Source organism: Podarcis tiliguerta (assembly GCF_965153285.1).
Source record: "Podarcis tiliguerta genome assembly, chromosome: 1".
Classification (NCBI taxonomy): domain Eukaryota; kingdom Metazoa; phylum Chordata; class Lepidosauria; order Squamata; family Lacertidae; genus Podarcis; species Podarcis tiliguerta.
The window spans coordinates 1,377,446-1,398,724 of record NC_139534.1 but is presented as its reverse complement, the minus strand read 5'-3'; the positions used below and the strand labels follow the sequence as shown (position 1 = coordinate 1,398,724).

General features: G+C 42.9%; 1 protein-coding gene across 6 annotated transcripts in view; it reads left to right on the top strand.

Moving 5' to 3' along the window:
* The window catches only part of ERBB4 (erb-b2 receptor tyrosine kinase 4), a 757,628-nt gene that overhangs the window by 566,896 nt on the left and 169,453 nt on the right, over nucleotides 1–21,279 (top strand). For all 6 annotated transcript variants that reach the window (XM_083399758.1, XM_083399756.1, XM_083399759.1 and 3 more), the window contains 4 exons: nucleotides 4,682–4,808; nucleotides 9,670–9,743; nucleotides 10,808–10,898; nucleotides 14,169–14,368. In XM_083399758.1, the coding sequence (XP_083255884.1) occupies nucleotides 4,682–4,808; nucleotides 9,670–9,743; nucleotides 10,808–10,898; nucleotides 14,169–14,368 (492 nt within the window). The remainder of the gene's footprint in view (nucleotides 1–4,681; nucleotides 4,809–9,669; nucleotides 9,744–10,807; nucleotides 10,899–14,168; nucleotides 14,369–21,279) is intronic.

Sequence of the window (21,279 nt, the reverse complement as noted above, 5' to 3'; positions counted from 1 at the left end):
ATTAGAGACAGGCATCCTCTGTGTGGGTTTTGTACTCTCCAAAAATCATATCGCTCAGGGACAGCCGCTATTTCACGCTTCCATAAAAAATTAATCTTCAGTCTGTCCTTTAATTTTCACAGACTTGCAAATATATCAGGAGGCTCTTGTCAGGCCAAGATCACATTCCAACCATCCTTCTCATTCCAATGGTCCTGATTCTCCTCCCCCTGTCCTTCTTTCTCAGGCAAGCCTGTCTTGGCGAGACACCATTTTTTAAGTGCGTCATAAAATTTTCCTACATTCTCATTATTTACCAATCATCTCTTTAGCTATAATCCATCCCACACAGTTCTTGAATTCCTGCTTGTGGTTAGTAAAACGCAATGATCTTATTTCTTTCTGGGGTGGAGGGTTATTGATATCACATAGTACAAAGGGGGAAAAAGGTTTTTTCCTCCACCCCCCCCTTCATTCCAAACATACAGTCTCATAATGGTGGTTCATCAGATGATTTACTTATCCATTCGTCACTCCGGTCACAGAGATCCATTAGTCAGCAGTCTTATCTCTCGAGTGTTGCTTGATGTATGTGCTTCAGCTTCATTCCAATCATATGTTTCCAATTATAATTCCGAGCTAATGCAAGCCAGCACGCACTGATTGGAACCGGCGTCAGGAAGAGCTGACCTCATCGCGGGCTCGTGCCAAGTGTCCGGCACCCCCATCTCTCGAATCTGGGGGTGCGTTGTGGACACCGCTGGCAAGGCAGCCCCCCCCCCATATCCTTGGGGGGGGGTAGGAAGAGTGCATACTTCCCATAGCAGCCTCTTAATTACCTCGTATGGGTGAGAGAGATGTTATTGTCAGCCATCTTCCAATGCGCCACCTGGTGGCCCCCCGAGCCTAGGACTTGTCGATCAGAAGGTTGGCGGTTCGAATCCCCACTCCGGGGTGAGCTCCTGTTGTTCAGTCCCAGCTCCTGCCAACCTAGCAGTTTGAAAGCACGTCAAAGTACAAGTAGATAAATAGGTACCGTTCCGGCGGGAAGGTAAACGGTGTTTCCGTGCGCTGCTCTGGTTTCGCCAGAAGCAGCTTTGTCATGCTGGCCACATGAACAAGAAGCTGTCTGCGGACAAATGCTGGCTCCCTCGGCCAGTAAAGCGAGATGAGTGCCGCAACCCCAGAGTCGGCCACAACTGGACTTAACGGTCAGGGATCCCTTTACCTTTACCTTACAGTTAGCCACCCCAGCGCTGGAGGATACAACCCTGCCCACGCAGAGGGATATAACCAGAGAGCTCTTCTATCTTTAGAGTACGGGTGTCAGAATACAACTGGGCATAATAGCAACCCGGGTTTTTCTTGTTCCCAACAAAACGGTGGTGTGGAGGGCATGCAAAATGCAGCACAGGTGAGTGAATTGAATCTTTCCTCTGTCTGCAGCCTCCCACCAGAAATTGCTATTTTTAGCCATTTTCACCCCAGCAGGGATTACTTCCAGTTTTGGAGCACAACGGGGGGGGGGGGGTATTTTTAAAACTAGGCTTTAGGGGTGAATGGAGGTTGCCTGCTGATGAAGATTGTTCATCTCAGCCTTCTCCCAAGCTGTGCTTTAAATTGCTCCCCACTCAGAAACTTCATAGGAATTTGGCAGCAGATCTGTTTGGCCCTCAAGTCTAAGACGCCTGAGGCTCCCCAACACAACTCATAACAACACCTGCACATAATTTTGAAGGTCTAAAAGTCACAGGTGCCAGAGTGGCTTCCTACAGAACTAGTAAATTCCCTGTTGAAATTGTGTTAGCTTCCTAGGATTTTAAGCCCCTGCCATTGAGGTAAACTTTGCATTTTCCATTTATGCAATACAGTTCCCATATATGTAAAGTGTCATTGATTCAGGGTGCTTGTTTCAAACCCTAACCGTTAGGGATTTATTGAATGGTGTTAATCCATCTTCATTTGCCTACTTCCTGAACTGAGATATGGAACTGAAGGAGATAACAAATGTTATCTACTCCAAGCTTTAAAAAGAAGACAGGCTATATACCCATATCCATGTAATAAAATCATTTCTTTTTAGACATCCACACAACATTAAGCTGTGTTAGCTCTCATGGAAGGAATATGCCTATTTCAGTCTAGTTTTATGTCTTCCATGGTAAAATACCGCAGAGGAAAACCCAATTGTGGAGGTGCAAGCTTTTAATAGGAGCTTCAGATTCGTTTTTTGTTTTTTAAAAGGACTTCTGGTATCAGCATGCTCTGAAATGTATCATAATGCTTACTGGTATAGATCATTACTAATATTTAGCTCGAGGACCTTAAAAACCTTTTATAGCCATACTTCTTTGACCCAGTTCTCATCCAGGTGGCAGAGCTATATCTGGGCTAAGGTACTTAGAGACTGCAGGTGGGATCTTGCATAAATGAATGTTCCCCATTAAACTGCCATGGCTATACAAAAAGAACTACAGTATTGAGGGGAATGCTATATATGAACATAAGAAGCTGTTTTATACGGATTCACATCAGTGGTTTGTATGGCCCAGTATGGCCTACTGAGCTCAGGAGAGGTCTTATCCAACCCTGGTGCCTGAAAGCCTGGTATTTTTTGCATGCTAAGTATGCGATCTACACCCGTCCTCTCCCTTTTGCTAAGATTCCTCTCCTTGGTGTGTAGTTTTCTATCGGAATATCTTGGTATGGAGGAATTGTATGAGCCCTACTTGCAGATACAAGCAGCCCAGCCCAGATGCACCCAAAGGAGAACTTGGTCCCATTTATTAGTGGTGTCACGTTTGGCTTTTCTGATCCAGGTACTGTGAAACAGGAAGGTGTTCTGAGACTCAGGTTTCCAGGGGCAGATAATTCCTTTTTCATGCAGCAGGAGGAGGAATACGGAGGAGAAAGTTGAAGAGTGCAAGATTCATAATGTATATTTAAACATGTAGACTCTAGTGACAGCAACTGTACCTCGGCATTTTGCCTTCCCAGCATCTAGCTTGTCTACAGAACTACAACGGGTGATGTCTAACTATGGCATACTCGAGATAGACCCATTGAAACCAATGGACAGGTAACAGAAGCCCATTCAGGGTCTGCTCTGAGCATGACAGGATTCAACAAAGCTGTTGCATGTGGAATGAGGTCTGCTTGCCCAGTGGGACTTCCCTCCTCTCCTCCTCCTGTGGGAAACTCTTCCCAAACTAAACCTGTTTTGGAGAGTTGTGGGGAAACCCAGAACAGGTTTAGGGGGCTTGGGGGGAACTGCACAGCAGAGGAGAAGGGGACCAACGAGCAGAAGTGATGGGACCTTTAGTCCATAACATCTGAAGGGACCTTGTTGGTAGGCTGTGTATGTGTATCCATGCTCACCACATTATATGTGAACAGGGTAGGTGTGTCACATCTGCCTGCGACATCTGGGTAGGCTCATGTGAACACAGACAAATGTGCATAGACCTAGGTTATGCAGGCACAGGCATCGGCTACCCTGCATTCAACCAATCCAAGTGGCTTTAAAATAATTTTTAACTTTTGTGACCTAACACTTTTCTATACAGACATACGTATTTATATCTCTAATGTAACAAAATGGATTTGAGCATCTTAGCTGACCACACGGCTGCTGCTGGGCACGATGAACCATTGTAGTTTTATTCTAGGTAAGAGGCATCTTTCCGGAATGATTTTATAAAGAAATATTTGAGGCAAGGGACAGTTCTTTAGTTGGTTCGTCTTAGCCTTTGTAAATCAGAGAAACAGAAAGAGAAAAGTAAGTAGTAAACCATGATAGGAAGTAGGACAAATTAATATTAACCAGGTCCCGTTGCCTAGGCTTGAGTTCCTTCCTCTTTAGAGGTAGCACATGGTTCTGGTGGTGCTCACCTGCCAGGCTTTCTGCTTTCTCCCGCATGGTTGGTATCACTGCATCAGATCAGACTCCTAGCACTGCTGCCATAAAAAAAACAATTCCTTGAAACATACACTCCATATGTACAGAGCACAGGCACTTAGGCAGTTTAAAAATAATAATGGCTTGTTAGGCTACCCTAAGTATTCTAGCACCCTGTGGCCTTATGCCTTCATGAGCTTCGAGAGTGAAATAGGTAGGACTCAAATGGAAATTTCTGAAACATCTGAAATTAAAAAGCAACCACAAGGAAGGGAGATGCTCGTCACAATCTGGGGAAATAGATGACTTTAGCTGCCTGTGATTTCATCAGCATATGAAATTTAGTCATCACTATCTCCTTGGCTTCTCAGAACACAAATCCCTTTCCTATCTTTTTTTCCTTTCTCACCGCCTGCAGACTATCTGTCTCCCTGCCCTTTGTTCTTGCACGAGGGATTTCCCAGCCTGCTTCCACATGACCTTTCAGCTCCTCTACAATATTATCTTTAACTACGTCTCATATATAATCTGCTGTCCATAGATCTATGGGAGGCTTTTCTTTCCACTTGAACCTGTAGCTTCACAGAGTTTCAGCATTCTATGACTGATCTTTGCTCCTCGGTCTGAGATGGACAGACGCTCCTTGCTCTCAGCCCAATTCCTGGAAAACAGGATTAATTACCCTTCCCCGCTGCCTCATTGATTTTAAGCCAGTGCAAGCACAATGGCGTAATGCACTCAGTGATTTACAAGAGATCCAAATATATGAATGCATATTTTTTACAAAGTTGTTTATTTTTACAGCATGTGATGGCATCGGTACGGGAAGTTTGATGTATGCCCAAACGGTAGACTCCAGCAACATTGACAAATTTGTCAACTGTACCAAGATCAATGGGAACCTTATCTTCCTTGTCACTGGGATTCATGGGTGAGTGCAAATAATTATAACATGCTGCATCTTAGTAACAGACCCACCTAGTTTGTTCATTTTCATTTTTTTTTTTTTGTCCCTAAATGTTGGGATGGACTATCAGGCCAGCATTGCTTCTTCTGAGAATTGTATAAGATGGAGCTGTGTCTTGTGCTCTTTCCAGCTTGGCCCAGATTTTCTGGTGGTATAGAGGATGGGCTCCTATGACATAACAGTAATGTCTAAAGGGGCCTTTTGACTTCTAGATAGTGGGATTGAAATCCAAGTTCTGCCCATTGCTAGCATGGCCTTTGCCTTTCTGTCTGTAGAATTTGATAAACCTGACCAAGACTGCTGAGGCACAATGTGAGCCCATGTTGAATGAATGCTGTGGTGGGAAACTTATTGACCAGTCTCAGGGAAGACAAAGGGGCTTATAGAGGGCATGCAAGGACTACAATAGCTTATTGCCTTTTTTCAGTTCTTGCCTTTCTTGCATGCTGCATTATGAACAAAATAAAGATTTGGAGCATCAATGCAAGTTCAACCTGTGTTTATCTCTCTGGATTCATCCAGACTTGCACTTATTCTGTACTTAGAAAGCACAAGTTCAAGCAGTTGTGCCATTGCCTCTCTGCTTTCCCTTGGAAAAACTGTACATTATTAATAAATTGGAGAAAACTCGATTGAAAACTCTGATTCAGTGGTTGAGGTCAGGTCTGCAAGGGCGTGACTGGAGGAGCCCTCTGTTCCTTTGTTCTGGCCTGTCATCTAGGGATGCTTCTGAATATTTCCCCATCCAAATTACTTTCCAGATTTTGAGGTTACAGATTACCTAATCTTGTTTCCAAACTGGCATTGCACTAACAATGTGTCAATTTTAATGTTGCTTTGATTTCCTAATTTTTTTTCCAGACCACTGGGCATGTGAAGTTTGCTTCAGTGTTCAGTTTTTGCCCTCCCCTTCTTATAGTTTACCAATGCACATCAGGGCCCATGTGCATTGATTACATCACTGTGCAAAAAGGAATCCTATTTTAATCATGTGATCACATAATGATGCCTTTTTGTGCTGATTTAATCAGTGTGAATATGCACCACTGTGCATTGGTAACATGTAAGAAGAGAATGTGGGGTGGGTGCAAACTGCAAACGGCATCCAATTGTACATGTCCTAATCTGAAATTAATTTTAGGAATTAACCGAGTTGAATTTTAAGGCAGATGGGTGGAAAACATAGTGGAGCCATTTCAACAAAATAAGTGTAACACTGTTGTCAGGCATACAGATCTCCTGCCTGCAGCCCTTCTTATTGTGTCCAAAATGCCACGTGCCCCCCCACCTCCTGGAAGAGCATCGCTCCTAATATACTGTCAGCATCACATCAAAGCAATATTTAAATCATATGTTTTAGAGGGGATTAAAATTATTTAAATTTGGTCTTTAAAATATTATTGTTACGAAGTTTATGTACAATCTTGAAGTTATAAGGAAAGTATAACTGAACTGTACATTATAAAAAGTTGACAGTGTAAAATGGTAACCTGGAATATGTATTGGCTGTTCATAATGTTAATTTAGAGTGTTTGAACATATTCTTGCATTCAGGATTAACTCTGTTATTCAACATTTAAATAATAGGGAACTTTCTAGTATATAATATTAGGGACTCTCTTAATAGCTAATGTTAAAAAAATATCAATATATATTTAAACTTATTAAATGGAAGGCAGCCTTGAAACATTAGGAGGCTGCTTTATGCCAAGTTAAATTATTTGCCCATCTAACCCTAATTGTTTATGCTAATTGGAAGTGGCTCCCCCCGCTCTCAAAGAGAGGCCTTTCACATCACTATAATGCAGAAGAATGTGAATGATGTACTGTACCACATATTTATTTTCCTGCACTTCTTTGTAAGAAGAGTCACCACCAAGGCTTTTTTTCAGTTCTGGCCCCTCTCAGGTGGGCGCCATTGCCATTCTAAGAGAATAAGGGAGGTGTTCATAGTGAGTTCCGGCACCTCTTTTTCTAGAAAAATAGCACTGGTCACAACCATAATCTACTAGTTCATTCATTAGGCACAGAGTTTGCCTCAGGATAGCAGAACATGCCTTTAACCCCAATGTACAAATTTCTATCTTCAGTATCAAAAGTATATATACATGGACAAAGTTAGCATATATCATGCTTCAAAGCCCCTTTCATGCCACTAATTTCAAGGTGCTCCATCAGCTACTGTCAGGTCTCGGGATTATTAGATTTGGAGCAGGGATGATCATTCTTGGTCAATTCCATAAACATGCTCAGGGTACTCATTTGGGTTCTTGGCTGGTTCCACACAACGTTTGTAAAGCAGAGAAATTAGAAGTTGTAAAAGGTCCCGCAGGCTGAGTCCCTGCTGCATGCTGGGACAGAGAGGGAGAGGAGTGAGGCAGTGGCAAGGTCAGATCTGTGCAAATCCAGTGCTTCTGCCAACTTGGTTCAGGCTAATCCTGGGGCTGTTATTTAATACAATAATATATATCTGATCACTGCAGTTTTTGCTGAAATTATTGTAAGCTATGTAAACTTCACTGGTGCTGCTATAGGTTGTCACTCAAGTTTTTGTCATTTGTTGGTTTGCAGTGCTAACCATAGTCTCGAACCCAACCTATTGTTTGAACTTCAAAACATACTGGCAAACTTTGGTTTAGGTTAAGGATGAGCAGATTTACCATTACTTTATTGTTCTGTGGGTTCACTCTGCTCCATGCTGCACTCCTTGTGTTCTTTTCAACTGGGAAAAGTCTAAAATTCTGGAACTGGGAGTTGCACAGTTTACCACAACATCCAGGTTCTTTTGTTCTCCATTTCTGTTGCCAATGCAAATGGGCATATTGAAAGGACAGAATAAAAATCAACCTTGGTGTGCTTGTATGCATAGATGCATCAATATTCTATTGTGCTGTGCTTTATGCTGTATTCTGGGGGTACCTCATTAGAAAAAAAAATGAATCAACTGTACCTAAAGGCAAATCAATGTTTTTTTGTTGAGGCATTATATCTAGGTGGAGAACCTACACACTGTTAATGTAAAGGAGTGAAAAGGAAGGAAAGAAATATACCACCTGTGTATGGTGCTCTGAATGGAACAGTATACTGTATGTTTCCTAGTGCATCAGTTCCACTTTCAGAACAAGACCAGGTAATCTGGAACTCTGAAAGTTCTGCAGGTATTCAGCTGAAGTGAATTTGACAGGCACCCTTAGCTTAAAGCTACTTTCATTTTCCATCTGCTCACCAGCCACACCATTCTGCTTATGGTACACTATTCTCCTGTGGCAAAGTAACAATGGTAAATACAGTGTGTAAATTAAGAAATCACATCAAGCTGTCCTTAGCAGAAGCCATTTCTTGTAATCCCACTTCAAACTGTGGGAAACTTGGAAACTGTGGTTTCCAAGTCGGGTTTGCAGGATTTGTGAGTTCAGACATCACAGCAAAACACGATTTGAGTCACTCTGTCATGTCGTGCCTTTACTAAAGATGTGCACACAGGTTTGAACTTTTCATGCCTTGCCTTGAAGCAGACCCCTGCCTTTCTGCTGGCAGTCCTTTCTTGGGAGCTTCACACTGAGCAGAAAGTGTAATTAAAAACGATAATCCTGGATAAATCCTGGTTGCATGAAACAGATTGTAAGCCATGGTGGGGGGTGAGGGAGGCCTAAACCACAAGAATTAATTGTATAATATTTGGCTAATCCTTTGGGCTTTCTTTGAATATTCCATTTCCCTCCTGCTAACCTCACTATAAATTGTAAATGTAAAACTGAGTCCATAAGTCCTGTCTGCAAGTCTTGTCCAACTGTTTGCTATACTCTTTCTGGACTTCTGAAGGGCAGAAAAAGAGTTGCCTACTATGTGCCTCTCACAGTCTTCCAAGTGTGTTATTATTATTATTTCTATAATCACAGGCTTGTACAAGAAAAGTAGAGCCTGACTCTGAAGGGTAATAAAAGTCATTTATTTGCATACTTTTCTGTGAAGGCTTCCCCACCCCAAAATTAGATGTTCACTTTTCACAGGATGCTTTTGCTTGTCTTTCTTTATTTCAGGGTGTCCTACATTAATTGGCACAAGAGTCTTTGGCTTTTAAGACTGGCTGTGTCAAATCAGTTCAAAGCTTACTGAAAGGAGGCATAAGTCCTGCTCTCAAAACAAACCACACCTTAATTGCAAAGAGTGAGAACTGTTGCAGTGCAGTGGCCAAGATTGTGAGCTGAAAGGAAAGAGAGAAGGATGCTTGCTCACATTCTTCCAATTTTAATATTCTTTCTAGAAGGTGCACCACCAAGCCACCTTTCCTCCATTTTTGATTTTCAGGTTTTGTCCTTGTGGTTTTTCTTCAAATTCTCTTGGGAAATAAGCCAAACTATTTCCAGGACTTATTGCAAGCTGATTGGAGTCCCCAGACTCCACACACAAGCCTTCTCCCCTCTCTCAGCCACCCCTTTGCCTCCTTCCCCCTCCACACTGAGCCTCCATCCTGCCTCTTGCCAGCAGCCACCCCCATGTTCTCTTACCTTGCTCCACCATACATGAAAAAGTCTGGGGAAGGAATTGGATAGGCCAATGACCAGATCATTTGGCCAAATAACAACCAGAAAATGTGTACATTGAAATGACCTACTATATTAGGGGTTCCTCCAAAATGACAGTCAATTCACTGTCTCTGTGATCCATCTGTTGGGAGCTCTAAGCTCTGCTAGCAGTGCTCTCCTGGGCATCCACTTCAGGAAGAAGAAAGGCAGAGCTAGTTTTCTACTCCCAGGATGTGGTGGGAATCCTTCACCATTCTTCCATATTCACATCTTGACAATGTGTCGTTATTCTCTTCCAGGGACCCCTATCACACAATAGAAGCAATTGACCCTCAGAATTTAAATGTCTTTCAAACAGTGAGAGAGATAACAGGTAACCTACAATTATGATACTACATCATTTGTGTTTTTTCCATTTTTTAGAAAAGCTGCTGCTTACATAAATGAGCTGAGGTAACAGTGTAGCATGAAAAAGAGGTTTGTAGTACAAATTTTACCTCATCCATAAATTTACAAGATGGCAGTGAATATTGTTGTAGTGATTGCTGTAAGTGAAGTGGATTGAATATTTTAAAACAGCATATAAATACAAATTATTATCCTCATCATCAACAACAATGTTATCATTGCCTTTCTCTGTGCTTTAAGCTGGCTGTGTTGAAAGCTTACTACTGATCCACTGGTTTATCAAGGCAATGTCCTTAAGACGGTTGTTTCAGTGACAGGGAGCTCTATTTCAGTGCACGTGGTAAAAGGCACAGGATGATGCCCTATCAGCTTGTGCTACTAAGGAACTCAGTGCAGCGGTGGGGCCAGCACCCAGGCAGGAGTTCAGGAAACTTCTCCATGAAACGCCTTCCTCAGATGAAGCCCAGGGCATGGAGTGGTTGCCTCAGGCGGCAGATGCCAGAGGGCAGGTCACAGTGCCAAGATGTTGGAGGACAGAGCTCTGTGTGTTTTATGGCCTGGTCTGCACTTCCTTAGCAAGGCAGTGGCTGAGGGACACTGTCCAGTTGCCAGGGATGAAGGGGAGGTTCAAATGTCAGTTAGTTCACTTTCTGTACATGGAACAGGAGGGATGGGCACTATTTGGCCCTTCAGCTCAGAAATCAAAATGGCCTATGAAAGCTTATTAGCCTTCAAAGCAGAGATGGGGAACCTCTGGCCTTCCAGATGTTGCTGAACTACAGGTCCCATCATCCCGGACCATCAACTGATGGGGGTCAGAGTCCAGCAGCATCTGGACAGCCACAGGTTCCTCATCCTGGGCAGCGGCGTGTGTTGTCACACAAGATGCCAAAGAACGTGGTATAAATTCCAAGGCTAGGCAGGCATGGCCTTCCTTCCGCTCTTTTGCATGGTCAGATTTCAAGTCTGTAGTGAAGCTGTGACTGCAGTGAGGACTTTCTGTAATATTTCTGGTTTTATCCTCTTTAGGATTCCTGAATATACAATCATGGCCTGAAAACATGACCGATTTCAGTGTGTTTTCTAACCTAGTTACTATCGGTGGAAGAGCACTATACAGGTGGGCTAAGCTGCTTTGTTTTTCTTAGCATTTTCACTTTTAAAATCAATGTTCACAGACCGAGTTTATTAAATAAATTTATCACAGAGCATGATGTTGGGGTCTGGATAATATCTTTGTCCCACCTCATACACCAATACCCATAAATACCCATGCACGCCTATCTAAACTGTACATGAGAAGGCCCCCTTGCTAAACTCTTGTGGTACATGTGGACATCAGTGGACACATGGCTCATGGTTTGTCCAGGAGAGCTAAACCAGGACATGAGTTCAGACGCCACACTAAGCAGAACCTTGGCTTAGCTCAGGGCAGGGCAGCGCAACACACGAACGACCAGGAAGGAGTCTTCTCTCTGAGAGCCAGCATGCTCACATGTTCTTTCTAAGCCACAGTCTAGCGCAGCATGATGTGTGAACCAGTCTTTTGTTGCTCTGATATGGAATTATTTTTTTTTTGTCACAAAAAGTAAAAGGACACAAAAATGCCAGAGATCACAGTGGTGTTTGCACAGGCATTACTGAATATGAGATTTGTAATAACTTGCGTGTTCCATTTTTAAGAAACATGTTCTGATATGAAAGCTGATGCACAGGAAAAGTTCCTGTTGGGAGAGAGAACACCAAAACAGAATGGGCGTGAAACAATCTATCTGTGTAATATATACCATGGCCCACAGAGCAAAATGTAGTTAATCAGTCAAGGGGCTCTGTATGTGTTGTAAACAATGGCCAAAGCAGATTATAAATAACAGTGAAACCTTGAGATTTGAATTACAGTCTCGTGCTGGCTTTTGTGGTATTGGTTTTCATCAAGAACAGCTGGAAAATAATTATCTTGGTTGTTTTTTTAAGATATCAAATAAATCTGCAGAGTACTGGTTTCTCATAAACTACTTTAGCTTCACAAACTTTAGACTCTCCACTTCAACAAAGTTATCTCCACTTCACAGTTGAGAATTTTTGCTTGATGCTACGAAAATGACTGGCTGCCAAGAAAATCATCATCTTAAGCAAAGGAGCAGAGAATCTCTTTGGAATTAATAATTTGACTTTCATTTACACACATATGCTATGAATGTGACTCTGGTGGTATAAAGCCCTCAAAGACCAAGCAATCTGGCAGAGAGGGAGGGTGCATGCCTCTTAAGATAATGATAGCTCACACACTTGGACATTTTAGAAAGCAAGCAAAAGGGCAAAGGGAAGGTTCATGGAACACACAGACGCCCAAACATCAAAAATGATCGCCCCCTATTCCATCACACCTGAATAAGGTGGCAAGACAGAGAGTGGTTCTGCTTCAGCCCCATGGGGCCTTTCTGCTTAGCATTTGCCTCAACAATGGTCAACAGTGAAGCATTTGTAGTTATATGACTAGTTCACAGTCAGGACATAATCAGCCCTCCAAGCATCAGTGTTGGTGACCACACACTTGAGGTAGTCGATGCTTTTGTCTTCCTGAGCTCCACCATAACTAGCATTCTCTCCATCGACACAGAGCTAGACAAGTGTATTTGCAAGGCAGCTATGGCAATGGCTTGCCTCTTCATTTTTATTTTTATTTTTAATAATTGAAAATTTTATTAGTATTTTCCACACAACAGCAACACAAAAAATATTGAAAAATAACAATACACAAAACACAAAAACTGACCTTCAAAAAAACCCACCACAAATCCATATCTTAATAATATAAACACTAAAAAGAAAAACAAATATTGACTTCCACCAATCCCACAGCACCTCCTTTACCTCTCGTAGTGTCTTCCTGTTTTCCTGTTTTCCTTATCATCTCTAGTCTAGCATCCCAATATAAATCCCTCTTTCTTATCCTTTCACTTCACAAGGTTATTCCAGACTCAGCCAGATTTCTGTCCTCAAACCTTGGCTTTTAAGGTATTCATTTAGACACTTCCATTCCTTTTTCACTTCACTTTTTGGTTTTTGTCTTATTATATCTTTCAATTTGGCTAATTCTAAATATTCTGAAAGCTTGCCTCTTCAAAAGGGTATGGGAGACTGTGATGCTAACTACCAATACCAAGATGAAGCCCTGCCAAGCTTGCTTGTTGAGCATGCTGCTTTATGGTAGGGAGACACGGGCAACTTATACCCATCAGGAGCGACACCTCCACACCTTCCACATGTGCTGTGTCAGAAAGATTTTGGGCATCCCATGGCAGGATAGAGACTCAAACAAAGATGTGCTCTCCCAAGCCCACATTCCCAGCATGTTCACACTCCTGTCTCAGCGACATCTGTGCTGGCTTGCTCATGTCCACAGAATAGAAGATGGCAGGATCCCCCAGGACGTGCTCTGAGGAGAGCTGGCTTCAGGCACCAGCCCGTTGGCAGAGAAACTCTGTGTTACAAAGATGTCTTCAAACATGACAGGAAGGCTGGCAATGTTAACCCCGCTATGTGGGAATCCCTTGCAGATGACCACCACAGCTGGAGACCATCAGTCAGGTCATGTATCCACAGCAGTGACCAGAAAAGGAATGACCGCTGGGAAGAGAATAAATGACATGGCGCATCTGCAACAGCGCAACCAGATGCCTTCCTCTGCCCCAGCTGCAACAAAACATGTCTCTCCCATATCGGTCTCTACAGCCACAGCAGTTTGTCTCCATCCCCAAAGGGGCACTCTTTGATTGTCTCCCAAGACAGATGGACGCCAACAACAGTCAGTTTGAGCCTTTTCTCTGTCCCAGTCATATGGGGAAAATATTCATTATGTGCGCTAATAGTGAATGAGTACACTCTGCAGTTGGATCTCATCGTGATTGCAGCAAGGGTTGCAGAGGCCGCTGCAATTCATTTCACAACATGATCACATTCCTATGCATTTCAAGAGCAATTTTTAACAGCCATCATTAATGCCCAAATGCATTGACCTACTTTCCACTTTGGATAAACAAGTAATCATTGATCATGTTGTTCTCCCCAAAGCTAATATTTAGGTGTTGTGCCTACCTGCCTTGCCTCAAACATCTGGACTGTTCTTTGCTCTGTACCTTTGAGCACCTGTGGCTTTGCGCACTGTGATAGCACTTGCTCTCTGCTTGTGGCACATTATACCCTGGATGGGTCAAAGCGTGGAGAGTAGGGGCTCAAATTAGATTACTTTCCCATCTTTTCCATTTCTGGCCCTTTGCTTGCATGCGATAGTTGTATCTAAGCAACAAAGCAAGTTCCCACAATATATGCGTGCCTCTATATATCTCTGTGTGCCTATTTACTATTCTGTTCTTGTTTCCTCCTCCAGTGGCCTTTCTTTGCTTATTCTCAAGCAGCAGGGAATTAGATCTCTACAGTTCCAGTCCCTGAAGCATATCAGTGCTGGCAACATCTACATAACAGACAATAGTAACTTGTGCTACTATCACACCATCAACTGGACCAGTCTCTTCAGCACTCCTAATCAGAAGACTGTGATCCACAGAAATAAGAAGGCTGAAAACTGCAGTAAGTATTATTCTCCTTGCATTTTGAAGAATATGGAAGCTTGTCTACCTGTACAGAAATAAAGAAAGCACCTATTGCTTTGGTAATGACACAGAAGCAATATTTTAATAGAATAAATTAATTTTTCCTCATTAGGAAACTAATTACAGTATTTGCTGTTTTATAGAAGAGGGTATAACGTTGAATGATTGCACCAATATTCAGCTTTATTGTATAAGTAAAACTCAGGTTAAAGGTGGCACTCTGGTTCATTTCAATTTAAGCAAATATACTGGAGAATGTCACAGGAAAGCACTCCCTTTCCCAAGCCAGCAATCTTCACGAAGACCCATCACAAGATAACTGCACTTATATAAACGTGCTGCATGTACATTGCCTGCAACACCACAGACATGAATATACGAATGGGCTATGGCTTTCAATATCCTTGAGCCTTTCCCATTGTTCCTCATTGTCCTTGGACTTCACCCTCAACGTACCTTCTAATGTGTCTCTGCAGGTTGGGGCTTAGCCACCTCTTTTGCCCTGCTGTTTCCAGGCAGAGGTCTGTGCTTTAATGCTCTGTGTCCAATCAGTTTTTTTCTTTTTCTGTTCTAGAACTTTGCCTGCAGAAGTCTGCTCTTTAAAGCTGAATCAGAGCAAACGTCAATTTGACTTTGAGCTTTAAAGAGCGGGATTTTGCAGGGAAAGCTCCAGAACAAAAAAGGGGGTGCTCAGACCATGCCTTGAAAGAGTGGAGGAAAGGTAAGTGAGCCTAAGCCCTCAGTGTCGCAGCTACGCCCCCTAGAATCCCCAGGGCCCTGAAGGAATTGCTGCTGCCAACCACCACAATTTAGGCCACATGGAGCTCAAATGTGGGTGCTGTTGCCAGCAGTCAGTCACCCCCTCTCCCCATATGGACTTGCCCAGCGTGTGAAGCCAGTGCCACTGGAAGTGGAGCAAAGCACTTACTCCTCCCCAGTCAGTGGCAGGCAGCTACTTTCACTATATCTCCTGCAATGCAGGTAAGCCCCTCTAAGGGGAGTGGGTGCAGCGCTGCCAAGGTGGCTCATGCTGGCTGCAGTGCCAATGGGCAGCAATGTAGGCATCAGCCCCTGGGGCACTTTAGGTGTGTGTTGGCCTTGCCAGCTGTCTGGATACTGTTAGGTGCTGTCACTGCAGCTGTCACTGCAGCCCCTAAGCTGCCACTGGCTTAGTTGTTTTGAAGTCACAGAAGGACTGGGTGTCTTTAGAGGAATTATTTGAGTGTTGGGGGCAGGATTTAAAATTTGAATTTGTATTCATAGATCTTTAATAGCGTTATTCATTTAATCCCCTTCTGCTTTATTTAAAAACACAAGTTTTCTCATTAGGATGGGTCGAATATTCCTGTGCTTTTCACCCAAAAAGGATAGACAACATTTTTGCCAGGAGTTATTATGCTGCTAGCAGAGGCTCCAACAGCAAAATGGGCTGTATACTCTGTCAGATTATCCTCCTTTCTCCTTGTTGGACTTTCCATCTTCTCTTTGATCACTTCACGGACTCCCTGCCTCTTAGCTGCAATGGCCAGGCTGTGATTGCCTTGGTCAAAGGGCTGGGCATTTGGGGGCCAGGCTGAGAATGGACACTACCACATTTAGAATTTGAATTCCAAGGTCCGTGAGCTGGTTTAGGTAGACGGAGTCTCCTCGCATATGGCAGTTCATTGTGGACATCTGATTGACACTATGTTGGATCACATTCATGGAGCATTTTGGAACCCTCCATTAAATATAGAGATACAGTTGCTTCTTACATGAGTGAAAGAGCCACAAATGTTATGATATTTCAAACTACATTGACTAGGTGCCTGCATTCAGATCTTCAAAGGGAAAAAAATGTGACTTGATGAAGATTTCATCTTATTGTTAGTGATTTCAAAGAAGCATCTGCAGTTTGAACAGCCTGAAAAAGGCAGCAGCATATGAAAGTCCTTTCTCACAAGCCTTTCTTTGAGAGTGTCAACAAGCATACAGATAGAGGTGATCCAGCTGACACAGTGTACCTAGACTTTCAAAAAGCTTTCAACAAAGTACCTCACCAAAGACTCCTGAGAAAGCTTAGCAGTCAAGGAACAAGAGAAGAGGTCCTCTTGTGAATCACAAGTTGGTTAAATTGCAAGAAGCAAAGAGTAGGAATAAGTGGACAGTTCTCCCAATGCAGATGTATAGAAAGTGGAGTCCCCCAAGGATTGGTACTATGATGTTGAACTTCACAAATTATGTAGAGTGAGCAGTGAGGTGGCCACTTTTGCTGGTGATACTAAATTTTTCAGTCAGCAAAAAGAGATTGTGAAGAGCTTCAAAATGACATCTCCAAACTGAGTGGATGGGTGGTAAAATGGCCAATGTAATTAAATGTAAACAAAAGTAAAATGATGCATGTCGGCACAAAAAAATATTAATTTCTCATATGTGTGTTTGGGTTTGAACTGGTAGTGACCGACCAGGAAGGCCTCAGTGACCACCTCCCCCATATGAACCTACCCAGACCCTGAAATCATCACCAGAGGCCCTTCTTCTTGTGCCTCCTCTATGAGAGGTCTGGGGGACGGCAGCACAAGTACAGGCCTTTTCTGCAGTGCCTTCCATGTGTGTAGACCACAAGCTTAACACAAGTCTGATGCAGCAGGTGTGATGCAGCAGGAAAAACAACAGCAACCCTAATGCCATTCTCGGCTGCGTAAACAGAAGTATAGTGTCCAGATCAAGGGAAGTAATAGTACCACTCCATTCTTGCTAACAGACTGTCTTGCCAGAGTAGTGCATGCTCTAGTTATCTCCCGCTTGGACTACTGCAATGCACTCTACGTGGGGCTACCTTTGAAGGTGACCCAGAAACTGAAATTAATCCAGAATTCAGCAGCTAGACTGGTGACTGGGAGTGGCCGCCGGGACCACATAACACCGGTCCTGAGAGATCTGCATTGGCTCCCAGTACGTTTCCGAGCACAATTCAAAGTGTTGGTGCTGACCTTTAAAGCCCTAAATGGCCTCGGTCCTGTATACCTGAAGGAGCGTCTCCACCCCCATCGTTCAGCCCGGACACTGAGATCCAGCACCGAGGGCCTTCTGGCGGTTCCCTCATTGCGAGAAGTGAGGTTACAGGGAACCAGGCAGAGGGCCTTCTCGGTAGTGGCGCCTGCCCTGTGGAACGCCCTACCTTCAGATGTGAAGGAAATAAGGAGCTATCTTCTTTTTAAAAGACATCTGAAGGCAGCCCTGTTTAGGGAAGTTTTTAATATTTAATGCTGTATTGTTTTTAACACTTGATTGGAAGCTGCCCAGGGTGGCTGGGGAAACTCAGCCAGATGGGCGGGTTATAAAGAATTTATTATTATTATTATTATTATTATTATTATTATTATTATTATTATCCTTGGGGTTCCCCCCAACTCTACGATTCTATGATTCTGTGCTTAATTGCACTTGCCTACAAACCATTTAAAACTATTAATCTTTATTTTGAAGCACAAATGCTGCAGATTTCTTATTAAAAATCATTGAGAACTAGCATCAATCATGGCCCTTTAATTTATATCTAGACCCTTAAATGAAAGCTGTACCACAGAGCCGTCAGCCTTATATGATGGAAATTCAATCCAGTCCAGAGAGACTAACTTCGAAGATGTTTACAGAGAGAAATGCCCTCCAAACGCATACGCAAACATCTGTTATAACTGATAGTGAAGCTTAAGTTCTTATTTCCACAAATACACACCTGTAACCTCAGGGAGTCCCAGAACCCTTGAGGGGATGAATTTAAGGAACGAGGAGAGATTTCAGGGTGGGGGTGTAGCTATTTGGTTGCCTGAACCTAGATATACAGGGGAAAGAGAAGCCTATAAAGTTGTCTTGAGCTGAGTCAGGTTCTTGGTCTGCTTCGCCTACCACTGTCTGCCTTGGCTGCTGCCATCTTTTTGGGATCTCAGGCACCTCCGAAAAACCAAAAAACCCCTCAAAATCAAATAAGAGAACAAATGAGGACATACACCTGCATAGAAATTGTGTCTCCTGATTTATGTGTGTAGATGGACTTTAGGCATTATTACTGCAGCTTACTCAGAAGAACAGTGCATCTCACTAAAGAGGGGAAGAGAGTGGCCTCTGTGTGCCCGCTCAGTTGGCAGTCCTGGTGTGCTAACTGTTGATGGGCAACTTCATGGCCTGAACCACTGTTCTCCCTTTTAACAGGTTTTTTTTTTTGGGGGGGGGGTTGGTCTTTAAACTGAACATTGACCAAGCAGACCCTTCAATCAGAGGACTCCTTCAAGTAGAGGACTTGCCCATGGCAGCCCTTTGAATGTTATTTATTTAAAGCATAATTTACATACAGTATTATCCATTATAAAATAAAACTGGTCATGTGCCCATCCTGCTCTGGTGTGATTCCACCCACCCCATCCTGAGTTTGCTGCATGAGATACTCTGATTGAAAGTTCCAGAGCGTGAACCTGCAATCTTATGCGTCAGAAGTATATGCTCACTACTGAACTGTGGGTTCTCCTCCCTTACCCCCCCCCCCCAAATCAATTATACTTGCAGAACTGAGAGAACGGAAGTGACCTGAAACTATGGAGAGAGATTTGTCATCAATATCTTTAACTTTCAGTTAGAATTCAGTATACTTAGATAATGAGGAACGGATAATATCAGAAACCATTACCAGGATCCCCTTATTTTAAAGAAAGAAAACTTGATATTTCCTTCATGACTGCTATTTAGCATTGACTTGGTGCTGGTGACATGGTGCACCATCAAAACACAGAATGGGCACTGTACCTGAGCAGAGGTGTTGCAGAGGTGATCTCATTGGCTGAAAGTCTAAAGCTAACATTTGGCATTGAGAACTTTTAAAAACTTACCCACAAGCTGCAGAGCAAACTCTTGGTTTTTGCTGGGTCTAGCTTATAGTCTCTGTGCTGTTGTAAATAAAATACACATGGCTTGTTTTTGTGTAGTGAGAGAGATGGTCCCAACTCCAGACAGAATAAGGCAACGGAAAATGTTGCAACTCTTACTCCTCCATTACTGGAAATAATAGACTACTGTGAATAGGGAAGAACTGAATAGTACCTAAGTGCTTTGTAGCACTTTGCCAGTGCTATTTTGCAAAGGTGCTGCTTGTTCATAAACACCTTCAGTCAATTATGTTTACAAACCTTTGTGGCCTAATTGACTTTATTCCTACTTGTTTAATTTACTGTTTAATATTGTTGTGGAACTTTCCTTTAATAAAAGAGAGTGACAAGCCAAGATTTTTAATGAAAGTTTATTCTCATGTTTATGTCCTTTATATATGTAGAGGGACTTATTTTGTCTTTGTTGGGGAAAGAAAGTTCATTACCTTGTCAAATTTCCAGGAGGAGCTTTAAAAATGCCTTAGAAAAGGAAGCAAGACAGTTTTAGGGTTTCTCCAGGTAATATAATGCCCAAAGCAATTGCCTAATTTGCCTTTAACTTGATCTGACCCTAGGTGTTCATGAGAATAATTATATTAAATAATTATGTCATTTGTAATTTACATAGTATGGTCTGGGTGATATCGTATCTCAAAGCTGCTTATTTCTCTCTGGGTCCCATGAATTCTTCATTGCCTTGGACTATATCGTAGTTGTCAACTGAATCACAGCTGAAGTACTTTTGCAAAGACTGGCTTTGGAGCATGAGGATGAGGATGAAACATGCCATTGTCCATCTAGCTCAGTATTGTCTTCACTGACTGGCAGTAGCTCTTGAGGGTATCAGACAAGCAGCAGCCAAAGTACCCCCCCCCCCCTTGTTTTGCCCTCAGGAATGTGGATTGGCCTTGTCAAGGGGGCTGGCCAGGTCAGTCAGAGTGGTGTGTGAGAGCAGGAAGCAGTCTGGGCAGCTGAGAGACAGAGGCTGTGGGAGAAGCAATACAGTGAACCCCTACATCTTATGCTCAGCTTGTATATATGCGTAAAAAACCATGTAGCATAAAGTCACCACATTCTAAAAGAACTTAGGCCTGTCCTTCTATTTATGCTCCCATGCGCCCTTGTGGTCCTCTTTTGATGTCTACCTTTCAATCACTTTCTCCCTCGGGAGAGGTGGGTGTTAAGGTTGGAGTTAAGGCCGGAAGAACATGCTACAAAAGGAGTGGAGGTGATGGTTGTTTCAACTTTAGAATAGGGAAGATGGACCCTTTGGGAAAGATCACTCCCACCCCTTTGCTTCTCTCTTATCCTCCTGGAAATGTTGAGGAGGCTGAAATCCGGACAGATCAAGACAGATCCTGAGATCTGAGATCCTGAGATCAGGCATAAGTGTTGTTTTTCTGAAACACAATAAGAACATTTTTTTATAAAAAAAATGCTATTAGGCAAGGGATGCTGTATAGCTCAAATGGGGCATTTGGAGAAAACATAGCCGGTGCTGAAGACTGCAGCTCTATGATGAAAGAGGAGAGTGAAGCAGAGAGTTGAGGAAGGAACAGCTATATGAAAGTAATAATATGCTTAAGTGCCTAGTACACTTGGATGACAGATATTCGGTATATTTGTTAATGAGGCACAGCCAGCCATTCATTCTGGTGCCAGGAATACAGAGTAAACACTTCTCACCGTGTAAGATTCCATGATATTGTGCAGAATAAGTAGAACCACAGAGAACACAAGAAGCAAAGGGGCAGGGACTTTCTGCAACAAATCTTTTGGGACTGCAATCCATCAGTTTAAGTCAGGCAGTTAGAGTCCCCCCACTCCCGCCCCAGCTAAGATAAGATGAAGGAAATGCACATGCTTTTAAATCACATTATGAAGTAAACATTATAAATTGAATGCATATTTGTTGCTGTTATCTTCTCCTCCATCTCCTCCTCTACCATGATGCTGAATCATAAGGCCCTCATGGGAAGGGTCTGTCTTT